Source organism: Colius striatus, chromosome 7 (genome assembly GCF_028858725.1).
Source record: "Colius striatus isolate bColStr4 chromosome 7, bColStr4.1.hap1, whole genome shotgun sequence".
Taxonomy (NCBI): Eukaryota; Metazoa; Chordata; class Aves; order Coliiformes; family Coliidae; genus Colius; species Colius striatus.
Window position 1 is genome coordinate 8706961 of NC_084765.1, and position 24661 is coordinate 8731621.

At 36.6% G+C, this 24661-nt stretch overlaps 1 protein-coding gene across 2 annotated transcripts in view; it reads left to right on the plus strand.

Annotated features, from left to right (window-relative positions):
- SPON1 (spondin 1) overlaps positions 1–24661 on the plus strand; it is a 193096-nt gene that overhangs the window by 136607 nt on the left and 31828 nt on the right. For both annotated transcript variants that reach the window (XM_061999709.1, XM_061999708.1), the window contains one exon: positions 22927–22991. In XM_061999709.1, the coding sequence (XP_061855693.1) occupies positions 22927–22991 (65 nt within the window). The remainder of the gene's footprint in view (positions 1–22926; positions 22992–24661) is intronic.

A 24661-nucleotide genomic window follows, 5' to 3' on the forward strand; every position in this document is an offset into this window, starting at 1 on the left:
AATGGTGAAGAGAGAGGAAGGATCGCTTCTTTTAACCTGCTGGCAGTGCTCTGCCTAGGGTAGCCCTGGAAGCTGTTGGATGTGTTTGTCACAAGGGTGTGTTCCTGGGTCACAGTGAACTTGGTGTCCAACAGGACCCCAGAGCCTTTCTGCAAACCAATTTTCCATCCAGTCAGCCCACACAGTCTATACTGGTACATGGGGTTGTGTCTCCTCAGGTTCAGGACTTTTTATTTCCCTTTGTTGAACTTCATAAAGTTTGTGTCAGCCCATTTCTTGAGCCTGTCAAGGTCTCTGAAGGTCAGCACGCCTGTGTAGTATACCAAGGCCATGCGAACTGTGTGTGAACAGGAAAGTGCAGTTCACTCAGACACCTCTCAGGATTATATTTTCTAAGCATGCAATATATTTGCATAGAAAAGATTTCTACGAGACAGAAAAGAGTTACTCTTACTTTTTACACTGTCATGGGAATAAAGCATAGAAGTACCTTTATAAATACTGCTATAGTTTGAGCAAGGTAATGTATCACGGAACTGAATTCTGTAACTGAGTTTCAGTATTAACTCTCAACATATTCCTTCACTAAGATGGCATAGTTTTTGTCTTGACTGCCCTATTTTTCATGACGTCTTAGGTTACTAGTACCCCAGAACTCAAAAGCTGTGCAAAATATTTGTATTTACACACATGAAAGCAGTTATCAGACTGAAAGCATATAAGGTAAGAGACTTTGATTTCCTCATAGAAGACTTTTGGACGGATGGTTCTGATTTGTTTCTATTTTTCCACTTTCATCTTACACTTTTCAGAGTATCAAAAAGAGAATATTCAGGTTTATGGCTCAGTCCAAGATGAGACATATTGAACACAAACATGGTTGCAGTTTATACAGGAAAATACTGTGTATTTCCCAGAAAGAGGGAAGATGGTCATGCATGAACATAATTTACATTTATAAGAGAGTTATTTCAAACTGACTCATGTCCTTCTCTTGCTCAAGGAACCAGGGAGAACACTTTCAAAAGTATGCTGTGGAGTAGATAGATATTTTTCCTTAAATGTACATTAAAGATATATTCAGTAGCTAATTTGAGAAGAGGTCTATTAAAAAGTTCCTCCACTTGCAAATAGCTGGGTTGCATACAACACACACAGAAGCTTTGTGCTGTCTTGTTACTATATGAGATAAAAGCGAGTTTTGACCCATCTGCTCTTTGAAAATATTGTGCTCATCTTGTAGGTAAAATATAGTCTATAGGTCAGTACAATTAACAAAAAAAGGGGGGGAAAAAGCTATCAAAATCCCCAAAGCTTGATTAACCCATCTATTCAGAATTTTTGAAGTGAATTAGTGGAAGTGTTTATTACTGACAAAGACCTGAGAGATAAGCAATAACTTCAGGCAAAAACTGTCAAAGCTGTTCACTTCCTGAAGTTATTCAAAGAGCTCTGACATCTTTAGGATTTCAAGAGCCATGTAGGGGCTTATGAGAACATAGCAATCGTTAGATTTTAACAAATAACATGGTGCCACCTGCAGAACAGTATAATGGAAAAACACACACCAGGCAGCTTTCTACAAAGGCTACTCAAATTTTTGCTATCACTTTGATTTGTAGGTTTGTCATGAAGTGTTGTCTGTAAATTGGCTCTCACTCTAGTATACCTATGTTTTAATGCATAGCATCTTCCTTCAGTACTGTTACTACTGAAAAGGAACCGTGGTTCATCCTGGTCTTTTGTAAATGCTGTAACAAATGTAAATTGATTCAATATAACGCTCTAATATTACATGATGGAACAATATAATAAACACTATAACAATTATCCTCATGCCTAATGTACTTAAACCCAGCAATACCTGAATTTTAGGTTCACTGACAACGATGAAGAAAAATGTCCAGGAATCAATGAATCACTAAAATAATCTAAAAAACTCCATAAAACCCTTTTAAGATTAAATAAAATTTGAATCAACCTCAGAACCTTTCTACTCTTTCAGTGTTTTGGTTTAGGACTTGTTCTGAATGGGCAGGCAAAGCACATCGAACACAAAAATGAGAATAACTGTTAAAAGTGAGACTTGGAGGATATTTGCACTCTTATATTCTCAGATCTGCCAGGGCTCAGGCTGATGGCTTAAATGCCCCTCCACTGAGCTATGCTCAGATGACTTGTGCAAAGACACAGAAGCTGCCAGTGAATCTGATACATTGTAAGTCAGCATATGGCTGATGGTTTATTTTTTCTACTTCCTTGCTTTTCTGTTATGTTTGGCTTTCTACTTCTTTTTTAATTGTAAATTTTCTTTTGTTTATATGTATGTATCATCACTAATGTATTTTAATGTTTACTGCATCATCCAGGAAAAACAGAGTACATTAAAAGCTATGTAAATCTGTTTATAAACATGTTACTGAGTGTAGCTCTTTGCCAAGGGAAAAGCATCCAAGATGGTTTAATTGACAATTCAGTTCAGGCACATGCATCTCATTTGTGAATATCTTCACGTATGAACAGCATTCACATTTACCCATTTACAGACACATCTTAACTGAATCGCTTTACATTATAAATTAGTATACACAAGGATGTTAGGTACACTAAGCTTAGCAGTGAAACATGTTCATAAGCAAAGTGCAGAGCAATAATCAATGTTCATTTTCATGAGCAGTGTACAATCTAATAAGTCATAGTGCAGAACAAAGAGAAGGTTGTGTTATGTTACTTAGTGAATGAACAGCTGTGAAAAATTGAATTTTCAGTAGATTTACAAAAGGCCAGAGTAAGGGAGTATTGAGTTAGAGTTCAATTTTTTGTTCCTCAGACTGAAAGAGTTGCAAGCTAAGATTTTTCTCTTTCTTCAGAGAGCTGAATGAGTTTGAGTTAAATAAGGAAATTAAATATTTAAAGACTATCAACAGAACACATCTGTAAGCATGTACACATTTGTTAGAATCTATGAATGTGACTTGTTTTCTATTCAGCTTTCAACACATCTTTTATTCTTGAGATAGTTTTGCACCTAGATGTGACAAACCATTGGTTTTGGGCCGACGGTATAAGAACACTTTGTTCTTCATGGCAGAGTGAAGCTTTAAAATATTTTCCAAAATGAAAATTGTGAAAACTTGTAGGAAATCTATGTTCCCATGTGCAGCAAACTTTTGGTTTTTATTTAACTAGTACATTCAGATAAACTTCCATATGCATACACACAAGCTGACCATACAGGTAATTTTATTTAGATGCACATAAACTCCATTTTACTACAAAGTTACATTAAGAAGGTGAAACGTATGGGTTGAAGTACTGAAAGGAATATTTTATACCATCAGAAGACATGAACAATTGCATTGCTTTTGACATGTAGGGGATACTCAAAAACCTTGGTCAGAAGTTTGGTTGGCTCAAGTAAATTGGTGTCACTTGGAGTGACATACACACATGAGGTTTTACTGTGGGTTTTGTTGACAGGATGCACTCTTCATACAAGACAGACTCCTGTGCTTCTCAAATAGCCCACAAAGGATCCAAACCAAGACCACTCTCACATGTGCTTCTTGCAGCTCCTTCTAGCAGTGTCTCACCACCAGCTGAGGTTTTGATGTGCAAGGAGACAAAATTGTAGCTTGCTTTTCAGTCACGCATAATGTAGATAACAGTCTTGCCTTCTTGCATCTCTTTTGCATTCTGTTTAAATGAAACTATTGACTACTTTTTGGATCCATTTTTAAGCCAAAAGATCTAGTGGCTTAAGAACAGATGTTTCTCTTGAAAAATGTACTTAGAAATCGCATTTGGGATGCTAATTTGCTTAAGGATGGAACAGAACTACATTTTCTTCTCACTGAAAGCTCCTTTTGCATATTAATTTCTTAATCAACAGTAATAGGCTATAGAAATATAAAGGCATGCTATTGTTTTTAAGAGGAACATTCCTAAGTACTCATATGGGATTATATAAAATTATGAAGCATATTCAAACGCTCTTCCAACATCTAAAGTATTTAAGTTCATCCAGTCAAAAAGCCCAACTCTTTCTGACATCTGTAGGTGATTGGAATACTGACTGAACTCAAACAATGGCCTAAAATTCACATGCAGGCTTAGAAAGCTACATAAGCTGTTCATAGCTATTCAGAAGCACAATATTTGCCTTTCCAGTGAACTGGAATATTTTTTTCTAGTTCTGTTTGGCTGTTTTATCTTGGGGGTTTTTGTTTGTATGTTTGTTTTCCAAAAGTGAGACAGTACTGGCTGTCTTCAACCCTCAGAAAATTGGCCAGGGTTATGGAAGAGCCTTAAATCCAGACAAGGCTCCCAGCATTGCAAGAAGCCTATGATTCCCCAGCTCACTTGTCTGGGAAGCACACATAGCAGGCAGCTGGGAAACCCAGAGCTGCAACAGGGAGAATCAGCCTCATTTCAACTCCATGGCAGGGAGCCAGAGGAAAAAAAAACCCTAAAAGTTATGGCTTGTAGAAAAAGCTGAGTCCTCTTTAGAAACATATGCAGTGTGTTCCTGCATTTGTGAGACCTTTAAGTAGTAGTCATGAGCTAATTAAATGAGATCCCAGGCCCCCAAGCAGCTTGCTAAGTGTGAAATCAAATGTATTTCCAGCAGAAAGTTGCCCAAACTTTGAAGGAATTCATAAAAACAAACACGTATTTCTACAGTCTCTTTCTACCTCAGCAAATTAGTATTGTTTCAGTGAAAAATTTTAATATTAACCCTTGATTTACATGGTGTCTTGCACATTTTAGAAGGCTTCCTGTTTTGCAATGAATACCACTTAAGAAGGTATAATAGGTTGCTATAACAAACAATATATGAGAATGTGTAACATATTTTCTTAACACTGTGCTTTACATGTTAATCAAAATGCCATCTCTTCTTCCCTGTCCTTCTCCTCCTGTTTCTCTCCATAGCTGTCATCCCAGGATAAGAACTCGTTGCTTTTTGACAGCAGCATGTGGTTGTGGCTTTAGACGAGATGGCAAAATCTTGTGTTTTTTGTGCAAATGTCGTATCCTTTCTGCCAGTCACAGTTTCTGCTTTTTAACAGCACAGTAGCTACCTTGATGGATTACATAGACTCAAAATCCTTCTAACCACACACCATACCACTGACCAGTTACTGTAAGGAATGTGTGGGAATAAGGCACAGAGAGATGCTTCCTCTGAAAGTGTAGTTGCTTCGGGCATGCTGTGGTCAGTGTGCAATGACTGCAAAACAATAGACAATGACTAAGTACTCTCCAAAGACGAGTACTGTGAAGTGAAACATTCCTGTGTGCATTTAACTCATAGTTCAGTTACTGTAGCATACTTAAAAATGCTCAAATTAGCTTTAAACTAGCCTAGCTATTACAATGAGAGATCTTGAGATCTGTATAAATTTATACTACAGAGAGAAACCACCACTGATGCTTTAGTGCAAATCCTTTTTGGCAATCAACAAGGACAAGGGAAAGGAATTGAGAAGGAACTCTGTTGCCATACCTACAAAGCTATTAAGTCCTAAATGGTTTCACATATAACAACCTTCATTTATTTCTGCTGTACCTAGTATTATTGATTTTTGCTGGGATAGCGGTGCCTTAAAGACCTGACCAGTGCCTCTAGGCATAGATGTGTTATATTTTTATAGGCATGTACAACAGAGATAATCCTTGCCCTAGGCAGCTGTCAAGTCAAAAAACAACAGGGTGTTAAAAATATATGGGGAGAAAAGCGAAGTAGCAAAATAGTTAAAACTGCACATGAACCAGTATAAAAGAAGGAATACTGAAACAGGAAGATGAAGTTGCCTTACTATTTCTCCCATATCTTGTGTGAAATTTAATTAATGTTAATCACTCCATCATTAGAGGATAAAACAGTGATTTTGGTGCTCACAGTGTGAATGTGTTTGTTTAACAAAAGGCATGCTTGTTCTTGCAACCAGGCATACGACAGGTCAGTGTAGACCCACCAAATACCTTCTTTCTAGTGAATCAACACTGGTGTGCTTTCATCATGTTTTGTGATATTAATTTGTTGAGACAAGGTAGCAGGCATAGCATTTTTAATGCTACTGAAAATATCTAAAACAAAAAGCAAGAAGTCACATTTTATTCTGCATCACAGCATATATTCAAAGCTGAAAGGCCTGCTGACATGACAGCTTGAAATGAGGCTCCACAGATGAAGGTAGTGTAATTTAGCAGGGTTAAGTTTGGCTAACTCTTATTTTAATAATCTCAACAGGTCTCACACTTATACAAACCTCCCACGTCAAATCAGCTTTTCCTGGAAATCCGTGTTTCTATTGTCTTTGATCAGCAATAGAGAGAAATCGTGTAAACTGTTCTTACTCTGCCTTAGAGCACTGGAATAGTAATTTTAATCTTTGCTTCTCATTTATTCAATTACTGTAATTGTGTACAAATGTTTCTGGCTGGTGTCCTTTTACTTTTTCTTGTAATGTTCTCACAGCTCAGTCAGTAACACTGGCCTTTACTGGGGACCACTGGGGACGTATCTGAGCCTGGGCATCACAACAGTAAAACCATAGATGGGTCAAGACTATTGATGGATTGAATCATTGGTGGCATGTTCCCACTAAAGCAGGCATTCCCCAGTCTCAGACTTTTGTCCCAGAAAAATGCTACCAAGAGAGATAAGATTCTATTTTTAAGCATCAGTTATCACTCTTTTACCTATTTTGAACACATCATTGCTCTTCTATTTCATGCACAGATTATCTGTGGATTTAGGATATGTTAGAAAGCAGATTAGGACTTGCAGATTTTAAGTGTATATATGTAAACGTCTTTATAGCTTGTAGTAGCAAATAGTTTTGATATCCACTGAATTAATGTGTTGAATGAATTATTTTCATTTCTTTACAATGTATACCTACCCCCATTGATTAGGTCATCCAGTTTTCATGAATGTTGTGTCCAAATCTCTTTTTTCCCGTGTTCCCATGGCAAAAGGAGCAATCACTTATTAGACTTCAGTTGGTAACAAAAAATTACTACGCTGAAAAAGAAAAGCAAATAAGACATTAATGCTACACTTACATGGTGTATAGTAGAAAAGAGACCAATTCATTATTGTTTAAAATACCACCATCTATGTGTAATCAGAATTTCAGAATCCTATTTATACAAACAAAATAATAAAAGCTCTAGCATATACTGTCATAAACTTATTTATTTAAGCTATACAGTATATTGGATGAAGGCATGTAAAAATTACAGCACTTCAACTGCAAGCTGAAACATAGTATTGAAAAGATGATTTTATGGTTTATATAAAAGAGCAGAATTATAACCCAAATACTAACTTTTAAATGCTATTAATATCTAACACTGTATTATTTTAATAACTAGAGGTGTGTTTCTTTTAAAAGAATTTCTCAAGCTGTTGACATAATTATTTTCATTTTAAGGCAAAGTATTATAAGTAATGTATTCTACATTATTCTGGACAAGACTAGGTTTAGTTCAAGCATTAGTTCTCCATTCATCAGACAAGAAGAAATTTATGATGAAGCTTTGCCTATAGATATGTGTGTATAATGAATGAATGATTAATTTTTACCAGATAATATAATATTCTTTTTTGTGGTGGGACCTTTACTTAGAAAAAGGCTAGAAATGACAAGCATTTTGAATCATAAGTTGTTATTAAATTTTAGTTCTCTCAAATCCCACATACATTGATGGGAATAAGTCCTTTACTGCTGTGAGATAAAATATGGATCACCCTTCAGGTAGATATTAAAGAAGAAATGCATGGATAAGAAGATAACACTGGAAAAAGTTTTATCCAGTTTTATCATAACAAATCAATTGACAATGTCAAGAAGAGATTGTTCTACAGACATCCAGACATCAGCTGCCTGCTGATATAGGCAGAAATCAGTGTAATGAATATGGTAGGGGAATTATTTCAGGCATTTGTATAACAATAAGTCCTTACATTACTATTAATGTATTCCTGAGGAAATCATTCTTCAGAGATGAATAAGCAATTGGCTATTCTCACTGAAATTATTTTAAGGAAAGCTATCTTACTAAAATGTCAAATCCCATCTTCCAGCATTGCAAGCTAGTAATGGTCCTGGAGTTTCTTCAATCACATCTTAATGATAACAATAGCTTGTGGTGATTTTAAGAACTAGATTTTCCAAGGCCAAATTCCTTTTAATGCATTTCCATTTCACAGCCCAAGTCTTTGGAAAAAGAATCCCTGGGATTCTACAAGCAAGACTGGCTTCTTCCGTATCAAAAGAGTGCAGATTCATTCAAGGGATCTTATGTTAAAATACAAGCATGAATTCCTAAATGGATATAAGTGTGTTCCAAGTGACTCTTACTAGATGTCTGGGAACTTCAATGTCTTGTGTGAGATTTGGAAGATAAACTAGGAGATTTCTCCATCTTTGGTAGAACCTGATAGCCTGCCCCACTGTAACTGGCTCCCTAGTGATGAGGCTGAAGATTATTATACCTTCTTCCCAATCTCTTTATAGAATGGTTCTTTCTTACTCATGGAAACCCTTAGCAATATATTTCACAGGTTTCACTTTGAGATGCACTCTTTCCTTTCCTTTAAAATTTCCTGAGACAGATGTCAGCAATAACCAGAATACTTCTTGGAATCTTGTTTCCTTTTTCTCCTGTCTCCTAATGAATCAAGCTGAAATAGTTTTAGAAGCTGTTCAGAACATCCAGATGTAGCATAATAAAAGGCAAAAGAGGACACGATTTTGAAGAATCTGTTATAGTTTTTTTAACCAGGATGACTTCAAATGTAGCCAAATTTCATACATCTAGCCAAGCGGTTCTTTGCACTTGGAGAACAGGGGTGACTACCATATCGCATCTGACCATCTAAAGACCCAAAAGCTGCAAACATACTGAATTACTGAACACATCCTTTTACTATATTAGGCTTAGAGTCCAAAATACTCCAGGTGCTTTCTAAACACAGACATGGCTTTCGTCTTTGACTTTGTGTCATTACTAACAAAAAAATCCATCACATTTTGTGAGTGAGTTTGTCTTCTTAGAAACAGGTATTACCATCCTTAACATAAATCTATGTGACTGAAATTCTATATTCACTGAAATCCCCAAAAAAGTTCTTTTCTCACCTTCAATGTGTTGTCTGGCATAAAACTTTTGCACAAGAACATGAAAACTTGCTGAATGTTCTTTTTTTTCCCCTATTATGTTAGTGAAATAGAATGTGAAATCATGATGTTTAAATTTATTTTCTTAATTACTATGTCTCAGGCAATTAATTCACCTTTCTAGGCCCCAGAGATTTCTGTAACACATCAGAGCTAATGTTGTAGTAAAGGTAATGAAATTAAGTGGTATATAGAGGGTATCGATTCTGAAATGCTGGCCCTGTGCATTCATGAAGCCTTCTGTGGGCTGCAGAATGACAGAGCTCCTAAATGTATCTTACCTTCTTTGCCTCGGTAAGCAGAGAGAGAAAAACAAAACATGCAGAGCTAATGAATACTATAAGAGCTCCCTGCTTTAAGACTAGCAAGAGATCGCAGTAGGAACAAATGTTTACCTCCTCGTTTTTCATAATAAAAGTTCGATTCTATTCTCAGAAATGCTTGTAAAGCTTTTGATTTCAACAGATAAATAAAAGAAGAGTTTAGACTAAAATGGAATTGATTACATGTTTAGCATTTATCTTTTGGAGTTTTTTCTACTTTTAGTCCATATCTGAGAACTGTTAAAAAAAGCAGTCAGGAAACACATAAAACCAGGTCATTGCTGTTCTGAATAACAATTGCAGAAGGATACCTACAGTTTGAATATCTCCAGAGGAGAAAGAAGTTGACTGTCACAACTCATTGCCAACCAGAGTTGTGTCTGGTTAATGGGTAAATTGGGACAATAGTTGACAACACTTTCTTGGGGCAGTCTTGCAGGCCTTACCACTTTGACTTCTTCCTGGACCTGCTTCTTCAGAGTGCAGTGGTGTAGGAGGACAAGGGTTGGAAACTGTCATTGAAACATGGCCTTGAGCAATTGTTACATATTTTTCATCAGCCAAACACATTTCTAGACAAAGTCCAGATTCAAAGTAGCAATAAGAGCCCCATGGCAACTACTTCGTTTTCATTTGCTCACTAGCCTAAAACATTTGCTCCTTCCCTTTCTCCCCTGCTCTCTGTTCTTTTGAATATGGTTGCTGTAAGGAACAGAAAAAGACCTTTGGAAGGATAAAGGCTACTGGAAAAAAATATCTCACTTCACTAAGTTAGCACCACACTGATGGGGATTTTTTTAGTAAATACATAGAATCAGAAGAAATTGTGGCATGTGGCTGTTATTTTGGCTACTTTTCAGTTCCACATATCCTATATAAAATGTTACCAAAATGTACAATTTCTTGTGTTTCATTCAGCCAAAATATCAGTAGACATTTGCATGCAAATTGAGAGCAATTACCTGATCTGAAACCAGAGATATGTTTAACACTTGTGGTCATAATGTTTCAATATAATGAAATGTTGATAAATATTTTTAATGTCTGATGCTTCATTTACGTGTCAAAGAAACAATATATATCCTGCATTCCCAGAATATTTTTTTCAAGATATACTGATTAAGATCAGCTCAACAGAACATAGATAACATTGTACCCTCCACATTCACTAGTGTTTTCTTGCTTAAGATTTTGATTGCAGAAAGCATATTTTTGCAATGGATTGTAATGATTTTGTTTTTACTGATAATAATCTCTCCCTGGAAAAATATCAGCTTACCTACACATTGAATTTTTGCCCCAGATACAGCATAAATATGCTACTGCAGACAAGAGAAATTACATACATATATCAGAGGACAAACCTGGACCTTCTACTAAGATCAAATCCCCAGTCTTTAATTTTGGGAAGTATTAGATTCAGAACTTGTCTGTGCAGCTCGAATAGAAAAACAGTAAAACCATCTCTTGGGCTTTTGAAAGAGAGACAGAGATAACCTTATTTTTGTACTGTCTCAGCTGGTATTTTAAGCAAGAATCTCCCAAGAATGCTCATCTAGAACACAGTTCAAGTAAGTGACCCCCTTAATCATCATGATAAAATCTAAAAGACTCAAGGAGTGTGGTGGTAGTCTCTTCAAGAGCATTACTGTAGGAAATTCTTTTGTTAAGGAATTGTGAATTCTTTTTCTTGCCCAAATGCTGAGGTTTCATTTATCTGAGCACTGCCTTGAAAGCAGCCATTGAGAGAACAACAGGACCACTCATCTAAAATACAATAATATAATTAAAAAGTAAATCACTGCTGACACCAAAGTGTATTTAAAAGCAGCTGCAGTCAATAAAATGGTTGGATTTTAGTTCACAAAAATGAAAGGCATTCAGCCACATGGGACCAATAATGCTGGATGATTTATTGTAGAAGAAATGCACAGAACAAATGAGTAGAAATGTGGACCTGAAAGCAGGAGAAGGAATCTGAATGTTTAGAGCTTTTTGTAAGTTTTTATGGAGCTGTAGGAAGTAGCAATTAAGAGAATAGTCTTTGAGAAATGTGATACAATCAGGACTGTATTCCTGATCAGCAAGAGAGAGTTTTTCAAACCAACTTAGAAGTCTCTGTATCAGTCTAAGATAGACTCACATGTAAAACCAGGTGCGAAAGAAAAAAATGACTTCAGTAATCTGATCATTTACAGTGTTTGTGAACATCTGCACTTGAAATGTTCTTGCCTGTTGTACAGAGCAACTCTGACTCAGAAAATGAGTAATTGGTAAGGTGTAAGCCTATGAACATTTGGGATTTTTTTCAGATCTTTGTGTGAGAGAGGTTTATTTTCAGCTATAAAATGAGCAGAATGGTTTTGGAGAAATTGAAGCTTGGTGGTTAGGAAAATTAACACAACCTTAACCCTTGGCTCAGTAATATTGGGTTTTGTTCCCAGAGTTTTCACTAATCTTTCTCTGACAAGAGGAAAGTTTACAAGAAGAGATAATGCTCAAAATATAAGGTAATTTGAAAGTTTGAATATTGACTATATTTAGTTAATTAGGCAGCTGGCTGGGGAGGAGATAGGCCATGTGAGACAGTAGGAACTGTTCATAAGCAGAGAGTACTGGATTTTAGTTCCTAAGTTTTGAAAATATTTTGCAGATTTTCCTGAGCATTAGAATATATCTTCCTGGAGGTTGGATTTCCAATTTTCTTTCCTGTATGAGTTTGTTCTAGGGCATAATATATAAATATATTTATTTCATTTCATCTGCATAGTTCCTGAACTATAAGTGGTTTAATTGGTCTGCTAACTTTTCTGTAGTTTCTGTGTCTATATGATAGTGCAAATGATTTACAGGAGAGCTCTAGAACTTTTTATTATTTAAAACCATTTCAAGTTCCTTGAGTAAGATGCTGTGAAAGTACAAAGTTCTATTAATTGGCTAATCAGACTTCAGATAATGCCACAGTAACTACATATTTCGTAGTCTTTCAGTAGTTACTGTGGTGCAACAACTTGGCAATTCTGTTATAAGTGAACATTTCCATCAGTTCCTTTCAGTGTACAATTGTAGTGTCAAGAGAAGACAAGATAGAAAGACCTTGTGAATTTTGCATACTTTTGCTTTAGAAACATGAATGCTAAAAACATTCATCCTGATTAGCCAAAGGATGATGTATCTTTAAAGTTACTCCAGTGAATTGAGTCCAAGCACTGGCTTTCTAATGAGACATGGCATTTACTATGCTTTGCTGCTTCATTTATTAGCCACTTTGGAAGCTTGCCCTGCAATAACAGAGCAGTTCTAGTTTCTTTAGAGATTAGTAAAAAGAAAACAATCTAATTTTATTCTAAGGGGTAGTAAATTATTTTAATAAAGTGGCATCACACCTGGAATTAAGACTTCATAGAAGACCAGTCTGGCCTGCTACTTTTGTACAAATAAAGAAGGGAACGATGTTTGTGTTTAGTGCTCTGGAAATCCCCCAGCAGGAGTCTGGTATGAGATGGGATTGGAAGGAGATAAAGAAAAGGATGAAGGAAAAGAAATACCTGTGCTCGATATCCCTGATTTAAAAGAACTGGGCACAATTCTAACGTAAAATTCTGAATATAGAGTTACAGGAAAAGAAAGGATTTGTTAGATGCCTAATAGAATGCAAAAGAGATAATCACAATAGAAATACGTGCTTTACTACTAGAATGAGAAGTGTGCTTTTTTTGGTCCTGAACATACCATGGAATATTCAAAATGCCTGTTTCATGACATAACCATGCATTGTGTCACGTCATGATAACTTGACTAACAACTAAACTCTAAAATGTAAACCTTATTTCAGCACATAAGCTTTAGAGATAAGCATATAAATAGGTCAACTTACATGTAATTTCTAAACAACCATGGGAAATAGCAAAGGATATACATTGCAATAAGCATTTTTAGTAGTACACTTCAGTACACAGCTTTAAGGCATGTCCCTACCAGTTGGTGGTATTTTAAAGCTAAAATGAAAATATGTTTATCCTGACCTCACTGCAGTGATTTGTTCTCACCATCTTCTTACTTTTAGAATTAGTATTGTGGCATGAAAGTACAGTGCAATATGGTGAATATCTTCTTTTAGAGTGCAAGACTCTGTTTATGTTGCTTAATTTACAACTATTTTGTTCATAAAATAACTACATGCATACTACACTCAGCAATTTGATGTCCTAGGGATTTTCCAGAGTGTTTCAGAGACATTTCTTAAGACAAAAACATTTCTTCATGTCTCACTTATTACAGACAACATCACTCATTTACCTCTGATTACAAGAAGATGATGTACAGTATTGTAGCTACAGGGTTTCATTCTAACTTCTTTGTTCTGTTTTTGCTTTTCTAAGTAAGCAACTAGGAATCAAAGCAGTACTTTCTTCAATGGAATTAATGGAAGGCAAGAAAAGGCAAAATTGAAGTACACAATGACAGAATTGGGGATATCAGACTGTAGAGGACTATGTAGATAGTTCTTTGAGTCTCACAGTGTAGACTGAGTTGTTTTTCAATGGGAGGGCAGCTGCAAGGAAAGGAGGTGGTAAAAGCAGCCCCTGATTGGAAAATGGCAACATCTTCACTCTGTCATTCCTTTTAAAAACCCTACTCTCATAAGTCTTGTCAGAGATTGAGATGATTTTATTCAAAATCTAAGACAAGTGTGTTTTCATCATTGAATTCAGAGACAAGTTTATGCCAAAGCATAAACCATGAGACTACACAGTGCCAGATAAGTAGTCCACAGGGGATAGCAACTTGTTTGTCATGGCAGTGACTGAAAGTGTATGGAAGGAGAAAGAGATGTGAAATTGGTTTCTCTGAAAGAATATTCATTTCCAAATTACAGAAAGTGTAATTCATGGTAGGATCCTCAATTCCTTAATTTGTTCAAGGCTGGTCAGGTTTTTTGGTGGGATTCATCTTTACTGAAGCTGTTGTGATTGTCTTTGTACAGAAGTTAAACCAAGGTTAGAATATTTATATTTACATTCTTATGGAAAAAAACCCCCTCATAATATTGATTTGTCAAAATGTTATCAAGGGTCAGGAAAGCTCACTTCCTGAGCAACTTTACTGTTCTTCTTTAAAGACAATTTGCTGTTGTCCAAGTAATTACTTCTCCTCTGTTCACGCTACTTCATTTGGTTAGTGTCTGAGAGAAGCAGAAAGATGAATAGTCATGATACCTGGAGTCTAACTGCCAGCATTTACCAGAAGACAGAATTGTTCTGTCCTCATTCTCTGGGCTGTTTCTCAGAGCAGAGCCAGCCTTCTCCTGAGGTTTCTTTCTGATATTTAGGCAGGTGGAACTTGCTTATTTATAGCATGCCCAAGAACCTGTCTCAATGCTTTCGTCCCTGACTTTTCAAACTATTTGAAGGAGTCTGAGCAAAATAATGCTGTATTTACCTGGATATGAATCTGATGAGTGAATTTAGTGCTTTAAAACACTTTTATCATTATCTCCAGTGAATGTAGGTTTTATCTTGTTGCTTGCAGCTTGCCATTCGTCTGCAAACATCTGCTTTATTGTACATCACATGCCTCGGTACGTTGGATTGGTTTTTTGAGGGGTTTTTTCCCCATTTCGTTCCTGGTGTACTCACCGTTCCAAATCATTTGTGAGTTTAACAGTAGCTGTGCAGCACTTTTAGACATAGGTTTAAAGGCCAGATTAGTTAAAAAGATTGATGAAATTGGGGAAGACAGAAGGAGGACAAAAAGGTATGCATTGGATAAGCCTGTTAAGCAGAGGATGGGAGTCACATTACTTAATGGTCAGCTTCAAAGTCTAATTTAATCCCCTAATTTAAAATTAAATTAAAATTAAAAAGTCTTCCCTTGGTTTTGGCAAACTAATTTAGGATCTTAAAATCCTACTGTCCTAAAGACAGTAAATCATTCTATGTAGAATGCAACAAAATGTGCAGCTGAAGATCAAAATGCATTTAAGAAGCAGATTCACAGGGATACCCTTTTCCTACAGAATTTGCTTAGCCACAGAAAATAAGAACCCAAATACTCAGAGCATACCTAGAGCACATTAACACACATTGCTAAGCTTTATATTATGCAAAAAAATGAATTATTGCTTTATTGGGACACCCTAGATTATGTAACTGCACCTTAATGGAAATAAAATAGAGCATATGATTTTCAGTGTTGCCATTAGCAACAGCTCTGTTATTAATTTCAGCCTACACTCTCCTCCTGAAACAATCGCTTCATTGAAAGAAAACCCTGTGGGACACAGGTAACACAGAACTCTGTTAAAGCAAAGGGAATCAGTGCTTTTGGGATATGTACTAAGAGTAACAATGACATTTTTCTTTGCATCCTATCCTAGTAATCTTTATCAAAATCAAGAAATATAATTCCTGTCATCCCCTTTTAACAGGTTTTTTTTTTTCCAATGTGCATTGTCAGTATCTGTGCAGTCCTGAATTTGTAGCTTTAATGCATACCTCTACATTTTTTGGAAAATTTGAACAATATCCACATTTTGGGAAAATTCTCAGCCTGATTATCTAACAGAGAGTTTTTTCTTTGTAAACGTGAATACAAAATTGCTAAATATCCAATTCAGGAAAGCTTGTCTGTACCTCACAACAGTTCAGCTGGGACTATCTGAAGTGCTGGGTTCCTTCTTTCCTGAAATGGGATCTGTTCAGATATTAACAATTCAGGATTAGATTTAAATGTTCATCTTTCTTATTATTTTTCTTCAGTTGCCTCCCAACAGCATCTATCTCAGCCCCGGAATTGTGTTTTTGTAATTGAGTGGATATTATTAAAAAGCCTTGAAATTCCCCCAGACTTTCATATTTGGTTAACTGAAAATAACAGATTTTATATTTCCTAAAATGTCAATACATTTTGTGAAAGAAAATAAAAAAAGACTTCTTTAATAAAAGAAATGAGTATTTTTACAGGGAAGCACTAAATTTGGATTTACTGTGATTTAATAGTGAATTTCATTCAGGCACATTTACATGTCTTATATGTCATTTTTTCATCTGTCACAAAATCACTGTTATATGAGAAGTCAAAGTAAAATGGGCTGACAGAGCCCTGCTATAATGCCACTGACTAAAGTGTATTTTTGAAGTGCTATTGGCTTTAAGTATAATCATCCTGGATCCAAGTCAGTCATAGAATTATACAGAATTTAGTTGTCATCAAATGGTAGAAGTAAGTCTTTGTCTATAACTATGGGTTTTTTGTCCTTCCAAATGAAGTAATTTTATTACTAAAAGCTTAACCTTTTCAAAAATGCTCTTTTTTAATGAACTGGAAGAAACCAGCTTCTGCTTGTTCTTTCATTCAAAAAAAATCTCTGTGTGTTGAAAGGAGAGGCTTAGGGCAACTTCAGAAAACTCCTTGTTTACAACTATAGAGAAAAAAGAGAATCACAGAATCTCAAGGGCTGGTAGGGACCTCAAAAGATCATCTAGTCCAACCTCCCTGCCAAAGCACGGCCACCTAGAGTAGGTCACATAGGAACAGGTGGGTTTTGAATGTATCCAGAGAAGGAGAATCACAGTGAATAAATTCTTCCTTGTATATGTGATATCAATGTGCCCACATTTGGGATGCTCTAGCATCCTCTTGTCTTTGGTGCTGAGTCTTCAGGCTTCCTTGTAGACTACCTGGCTGTTCAGAGCATGCAAGCAGATGTTTGTATCATCTCTTAAATGTGTCCTCCTAACACTGGTCCATAACAAGACATTTAACTATACATGGCATGTAGCAACAAGGAGACAAAATTTGAGGTTTTGAAGACTTCCGTTAGCCTGAAACTATTTTCATGAACTGAACAGGTCTTAGGGATACTGAACATGCTTTTCACATCCTAAAGGGATTTCTGTGGAGGTGGAATAAGGTCTATTTATACTTTTCACAGAAGACTGATTAGCTTTTAAGAGCACCCAACTATTCCTTGAAAGCACTAAATCATTCTCATTTTTATAGCATTTGATCCCCCATAGAAGACCTTCTGTGCACTATACTTTTTCATTCTCACTCTCTTTCTCCTTCCATAACAAACTATTTTTTGAGAGAAAAGGCGACTCTACAGTGGAAATGCTATCTGAAACCTCAGATGTGTAGGTTTGTTTGTTTCCAGAAGACATTTGATTCATCATCTGTCAATTGAGGATAATGTTGTTTTTTCTACTTTCTAAGAATCTTGTGAAAATGAGTCCACTGTGGATAAACAGGCATTCAGATATTATGAGGATGAGTGTATGGAAGGAAATAAATGTTCTCTGTTCTAAAACAATCAAACAAATGACAAGCAGTGATGGTGTGAAATGAGTGAAATTAAGCTCTGGCACAAAGCAAGTGGTTTTCATTCCCACAGTTCATTGAACCTGACTCTGATTTTATGCTGATAATATACTGTCATTTGTTTAGCTGAACCCAATCAGATCATTATTACAAACTGCTAAGTGATCTGCACAATAATGTTTTCTAATGTTGTTTGGCACACATAAAATAAAAATATTAATAAAAATTAATAATAAAAATAACTTCCAGTATGGAAAAAATACTAAACATGTTGATTACCAAAAAGCAACCGGAGCACATAAAATACTTTACACAGCTTTCCAGATCCCTTTAAACAAGTTGTTTTAAACCCTCTTGGTTGAGAAAGTCTTCAAATCAAATTCTATCTTCAATGCTGCTTTTTTTGAGCTATGTATGCCCCACTTTCTGTTCCCGGAGATGAGGAAATGTTTTTAATCTTTCGTAAAGTGCACGGCTGAGCAATCTAATTGAGCAGTGGTTTCATACCACAGGGTTCTATTTGTTGCCATTTAATGACTTTATTCTACTTGTGCCTTCATGTGTACATTGCAGGAACAAATGGATGGAAAGCAAATAATTAATTTTTTACCAACTTCAGAATGTCAGTAACACTGTCTATATTAGAATGACATGAACAGCATTTTGAAACCACGCTATCAGAACTTCTTTGGAGGACAGAATTTTCATAGGGAACTGCTACTGAATCAACCGCCCACCCTCAGCTTGAAACACAAATGTAGAAAATGGATCTGGAGAAAAGGATAACTGTTTGCTCGTTTTGCATATTTTAATTTAGGCCACAGTCCAAACAAATCCCAGCTTTTTGAGCAAGCTTTAGTTGTATAGAGAAGGAGACATTCTATTTCAACCAGAAATGGAAATCATATAGTTGAATTAATAACTGAGGAAGAGGCTTTAGTAGGCTCTGTATACCAAGTTTTGTTATTATACCTAACCACACTTTTCAGAGCGATTTATCATGGAGACTCCTAAGAACTTAGGCTAATTTTGAAATTGTGACTTCCTACTTAAAGGAGTAGCAGAGATGCTGGTAGTAGGTTCTCACAGTAAATGAAGGCACAGACACAGAAGTGCCAGCAAGTTACAGAGCAGCAGGGCGTGTTGCTCCCATGAGAAGTTACCTGCATGTGGAGATGGCTTGCCTAGGACTGACTGGCACCCTCAATCCCCTCGTGGCAGAATTTCATACCCATACTCCATGGCATGATATTGGTATCTCTAAAGAAGCTGAGCAAAAATTGAATTGAAAATTTCCAAGTACTAGTTCTGTGATTTGTACTCAGGAAGGAAACATCCTTCAATGGGAGAAGGAAAGATGGTAGCAACTTTCCTCCTGTGCATTTCTGTGACAACTGACAGGTAGTCCCAAATTTGGTCCCATACAACTTCCATGTGAACAGAGGCATAACATAAGTCTGACAATTTTCTTTCTTTTTTTTTCCACTTTTTTATTGTTGGAATAGAAGTGTGTCAGACTTTACCTAAAAGATTTCCAGCAGCTCCAAGCAAAGCATTAGTGCCCTTCCTTCCCTTTAACTTGTTCTGACATTGTAACATTTTGACACTTCATCATTTTGCAAGTGACACAGTTTTTCAAAACCTTAACAGTTTCATTACTTGGGAATCCTTGCTTCCCAGCCAAATACATAAATGATATCTCGCGACATATGAGACTGAAACATCTTAGCTCTTTTTGCCATATTTTGATATGAATGCGATTGTTTACTTCAAAAAAAAATCAAAGCAAAACTTCAGGAGTATAAAGAGGAGAGAAAAAAAAGGCACAAATGTAATACAGTAAGTCTTAAGAAAATGTTTACTAAAATTCATAAAAATTATGTGGTGTTTTATACTTCTGTAAATTCTGTGCAATTGGGCTATTCAGAGCAGTTGGGTAATATCAGCTAGCTGTATATTATTAATCTGTGGGTTTCTCTTCAAGCATTTCATTTCCTCCCAGTTTCTACCATCTGCCAGTAAATTATAGCTTGAGAGACTAGCCAGCAAATCCAAGCACTGTATCTTTTCTATAGCTTACTCTCTATCTATAGTTTGATCACAAGGCTATGAAGTTGCATGGAGGATAACGTCTTCATGCTGTTTATTACATTCCCTTAAAAATGTGGGAGGTCAGCTAGAGAAGCTGGAGGCAGAGGAAGGTCATTGCTGTTCTGGATGAGCTCCCTGATCCAGCTCCCTGCAAGAGGCTGGAGAGATGCAGGCTGGTGGCTTCACAAGTGGTGAGTGGAGCTAGGTTCTCCTGGCCTAGCAGCCAGACCTCGCATGGCAACAAACAGCCTCACAGACCCAAGGTGGCAAGTAGAATGTGTTGCTTTCAAGATTTTATGTTCTTGACATAAATGCTTGTCCTAGGAAAACTCTTTAGTGTACAAAATATCTCCTCACGTATCTGTCTATTATCATGTGTAGAAGTAAATAAACACTGGCATTAAGAACAGCATAGTTGTTACTTTTTTTGTCTTTTAATTGAAAATATTACAACTCTGCATGACAGAGACAAGTGCATAATTAGAATATCAGTCTGGAATAACAATGATTTAATTCAAGTGGCAACTTGGGTAATTGTTAAGGAGTTCTAAGAGCTCTAAGTATTAAAAACTTATATTTTCATTCCAGGCCCAACAGAAAGCTGGATTCTGCATCTTTTGATTTTGATTACTGTTCAGGAAGTGGCCATGAATTCAACTCTGGCACTTGGGTTTTCACCTCCCTTAAAGATTCAGGGATGTCTAAATGCACCATGCTCTGTTCTTCATTTCCTTCCTTCTGCACTTACTACTAAGTTATTAATCATAGTTCATCCGCTCTTGATACGCATTTTTAATTTGAATAGCACACATTAAAATGCTTTCAGACATGAGTGATTTGGATGTTACTAATATAGTTAGCGGTTTCTATTAGATAAGAAGTGTATAATTTAAATTAATTTAACCATCTATGTTCATAACAACCTTTCTTTGGGATATGCTCTACACAGTTAATAATTTTGCATGTAAATGTGTTCTCAGGGCAAGTAAGTGAAGATGTGCTTGGTTGGAGGATGTTGAAACAAGGAAATGTAAAAATTGAGACAAATTTCACTGACAGAGAAAGACAAGTAATGTCTTTTAACTTCAGACTTTTAACTTCACTCATTCAATCAGTTTCCTTTTAAATCACTTGGAGGGCAAAGCTGTGTCTTCCACTTTTGAAGGTGTGGAGGAACTAAGGTTGACATGGGTGAACCCAGATGTGATGCACCTCTGCTGCATGGAGTCTGTCTCTGCTGGGTTCCAGCCAGCCCAGGGCCAGGCCGGGAGAGGGCCATGCCGGTGGCTCAGCCTGCTGCTGCTCACCCAGGGCCTGCCCCATGGAACTTGTCTGCTGCTGTACCTCTGCTGTCTCATTGCTCCCTTTCATTATAAATTTCTCTTTATTTCAACTATATTAGCAGTATGAAAGTTTGCTTAAATCTTGTTATACTTACTTGACTTTATAGAGTCAGACTTTCAGCTGTCTTAGCTCAGGACATTTAATGTAGCAAAAGTTTTGGCCAAGCATCTGTATTCATTAAAAGGATTTTTAAGAAATGGTTTATCCATCCACTCAGGTTGAGGGAGAGGTCATGTCACATGTGCATTCCTCAGATTGAAAACCTTGTGTGGTACAGAAAGGGCCCATCAGTTCTATCATCTTGCTTTGGTAGAAAGAGGGAGTCATGAGAGTCATAAAATATTGAGAGTGATAGAAACAACCAGTGAAAACTGTTTTCTTTAAATGAGGATATCTACGGACTAAAGCTATTCTGGGGTAGCAGTACTATTGCTATCAAGTAGGAAATGGCACTATTATCACCAAACCGAAAGGTCAGCTCTGTTGGAAGTGCCAATTATTGGTAATGTATGAGCTGGATTTCTCTGTCTAATTGGGAAATATTTTTAAGAGACAGCAGAAATCATGTGAATGAGTTCTGAACTTTGTGTTCCTCCAGGTAAATTACTGGGGTGGATTTCTAAGGGGGGAGGGTGGGATGGAAAACACTTCTAAAAAAGTACGATAGATGTTTTTTGGGCATCAGAGCTGCGTTAATGGTCTCCTGCCTTTGTCCTGGGTTTATTGTACCAATATAAAGTTTAAAACTGCTGATGCAGGAATTACTACAGACTTTAAGAAATAATCTTTGTAGGATGCTTTGCCACACTGCAGGCTTACAAAGGTGTCTGCTATATTTCACCCCATAATTTTCATATGTGTAAATAGGAACAAAGAGAAGGTGCTATTAATGACTTTGCTTGGAGGAGATTGCAGTGCACTCACCATGGACTCTTTACATCCTTACATAAATGATGATAACAATGTATCATACATGCTCACAGGATGTTAGATTGCCTAGAGTAGGAGCCTCTAGTTTTAGTCTGCCTCTTGGCCTGAAGATCTGTAATGTATTAAAAGTAATTTTTCTGTCCTTGCTTTGTTTAACTAGGTAAATTCTCCCAGCCACAAGGGTTGTCAGAGTGTCCACATCCACAGCCCAAGACATACTTTTTCTGCTGTTAAACTACTATGTGTGGAGAAACAGCCCAGGATATAGCACAGATATTTTTCTGGGATAGTGTTACCAGAATAAACTTTGTTTGGTCATATTGTTTTAGAGTATTTCCCCATTGCAAAGGTTTTATCCTTATTTATACTTGCCATCCTGGTGCAGCATTCTAAAAGCTTTCCCTTTAGCTCATGATGCAAAAACAATACCATCTCTGAACTGCTGTTGGTGTTTTAAGCTCATTTCAGTTCCTGCAGAAGAGAGACTGTGTCCAAGGTCCGAGTGCCTTTACTTTCTGCTCTTGCCTCCTACATTTGTAGAGGCTCCTTGATGAACCCTGGGCAGCTGAGGAAGGAGGTGTCTAGTTAGAAAGAGGACAAAGCATATTTCCTATAGTCAGAATTTGGAGACACAGTTATTCTTATTTCTCTTTTTTTGCTGTCAATCATATTACAGTCATTGTTAAATTGTTACAATCACTTTCTTTTATCTCTTTTCACAGAGCGATGAGGTTTTAACAGTCATCAAGGCAAAAGCACAGTGGCCTGCCTGGCAACCTCTAAATGTGTAAGTAGGGAACAGTATATCTCAGTAGCCTTGTGTTGTGTGTTGGTTAATGGGTCACTCTAAACTCATTATCTCATATAATTATTTACTCTTGAAAAGAAATATACTATAAATATTTTGATAGATAAGTTTTTCAACTTTTAATTTCTTTGCTGTGTGCCAACAACTGTTCCTGTCTTTCGTTCCTATTTAGCATTAACCCCTTCACTTTTTTACATGCGTTTGTTACAGCAGGATTATCCCATGGAGTTTGTGCTTTCATTGAACATTTGTTCAATGCTTGCTCAAATGTATATCGTAGTGATTTATGTGTGATGTTTTTTAGAATCCTATGTCACACACTGTGACAATGTACTGTGTCAATACAGAAAATTCCCAGTCCATCAACAAAAACTCTTAAAGGACTAATTCTTTAAAATGCTTATCTCAAACATTCTGTAATAGTGTCATGGTCCTGATGGCCATGGTTGTGTACCAAGTGAGACAGCAAACTACCTTCCCAGGATCTTAACTCTGGGTTCTCTTGCAGTCAGCAGAAAAGAGGACAGAACTCTTCTTACAGAACACTTTTGAATTTACTGCTTGCCTTTTGAGAAGAGTGAGAGGTGGTTCCTGCATAATGTACCTGTGCTTGGCCCAAAGTTCATACTAATTATCCAAGCCCAAATGAGTGAGACTTACAAAATGTGACTAAAGATGAGAACCCAGTATAATGGGTCACCTCATGAGCTGAGAGTCAAATTAAGTCCTTGGAGAAGCAGGGAAATTAGTCTACTGCAAGACTGTAGAGACCAGTTAGTACTATTTCCTCTATGTAAACAGTACAAGGCAAGCAGTGGAACATCATGTCTGGTTTTGTCATCTGTATTTCAGGAAATATGTGAAAATTTGGAGGTTAGTCAGAAAAAAGCTGCAAAATAGTTCAGTTTTCAGAAAACATCCCCTGCCATAAGAGGCTTAGAAACTCTTAAGCAGCTTAGGACTTAAGCTATTCAGTTTATCTCCTACCCACCCAAAAAAATGTAAAAAAAAAAAAAGGTTAGGAGGTGATCACAGCTTAAATAGTGAAAAGATTTCTGATAGCTGATCCATCTTTAATCTAGGAAAAAAACCCCAACCTATGAAATCCTTCATATCATGGAAGCTAAGGAAATTCATGACAAAGAAACTCTCACTAAAGGTATGGGAAAAGGCTTTAACAGTGTGACTGACCTTCAGAGCAGCTTACCTGAACATGAGATGGATTTTCCATAACTTGCATGTATTTTAATCCTGAGACAGAGCTGCAGGCTCTTCACAGGAATTGTGGGTTAGGCTCTTTTTGGCTGGTGTTATGTGAATGCTCAGTCAAGGTGACAGTAATAGCATTCTTTCTGGTCTTCTTCCCCTGAAATTTTTACTGTTTTGATTTGGTAGTATTTGCCATATAGAAATTGTGAGTAGCTTTTTTTTTCTTGCTGCCTTCTTTCTGTATGTTCCAAATTAAGACTTGAAAATGGATCCTTTTGTTGAGTTTTCTGTTCTACTATAAGGCCTCTGAAACAATTCATTTATTCTTTCCTTCCAAATCCAAGTTACTTTCCTAAAGCAACATTTATGTATGATGTTTCTGTGTCAAAGCAAACAATATCGATAGGAATTAACTGCTCTGGGCACTTGTAAAGCTTTGG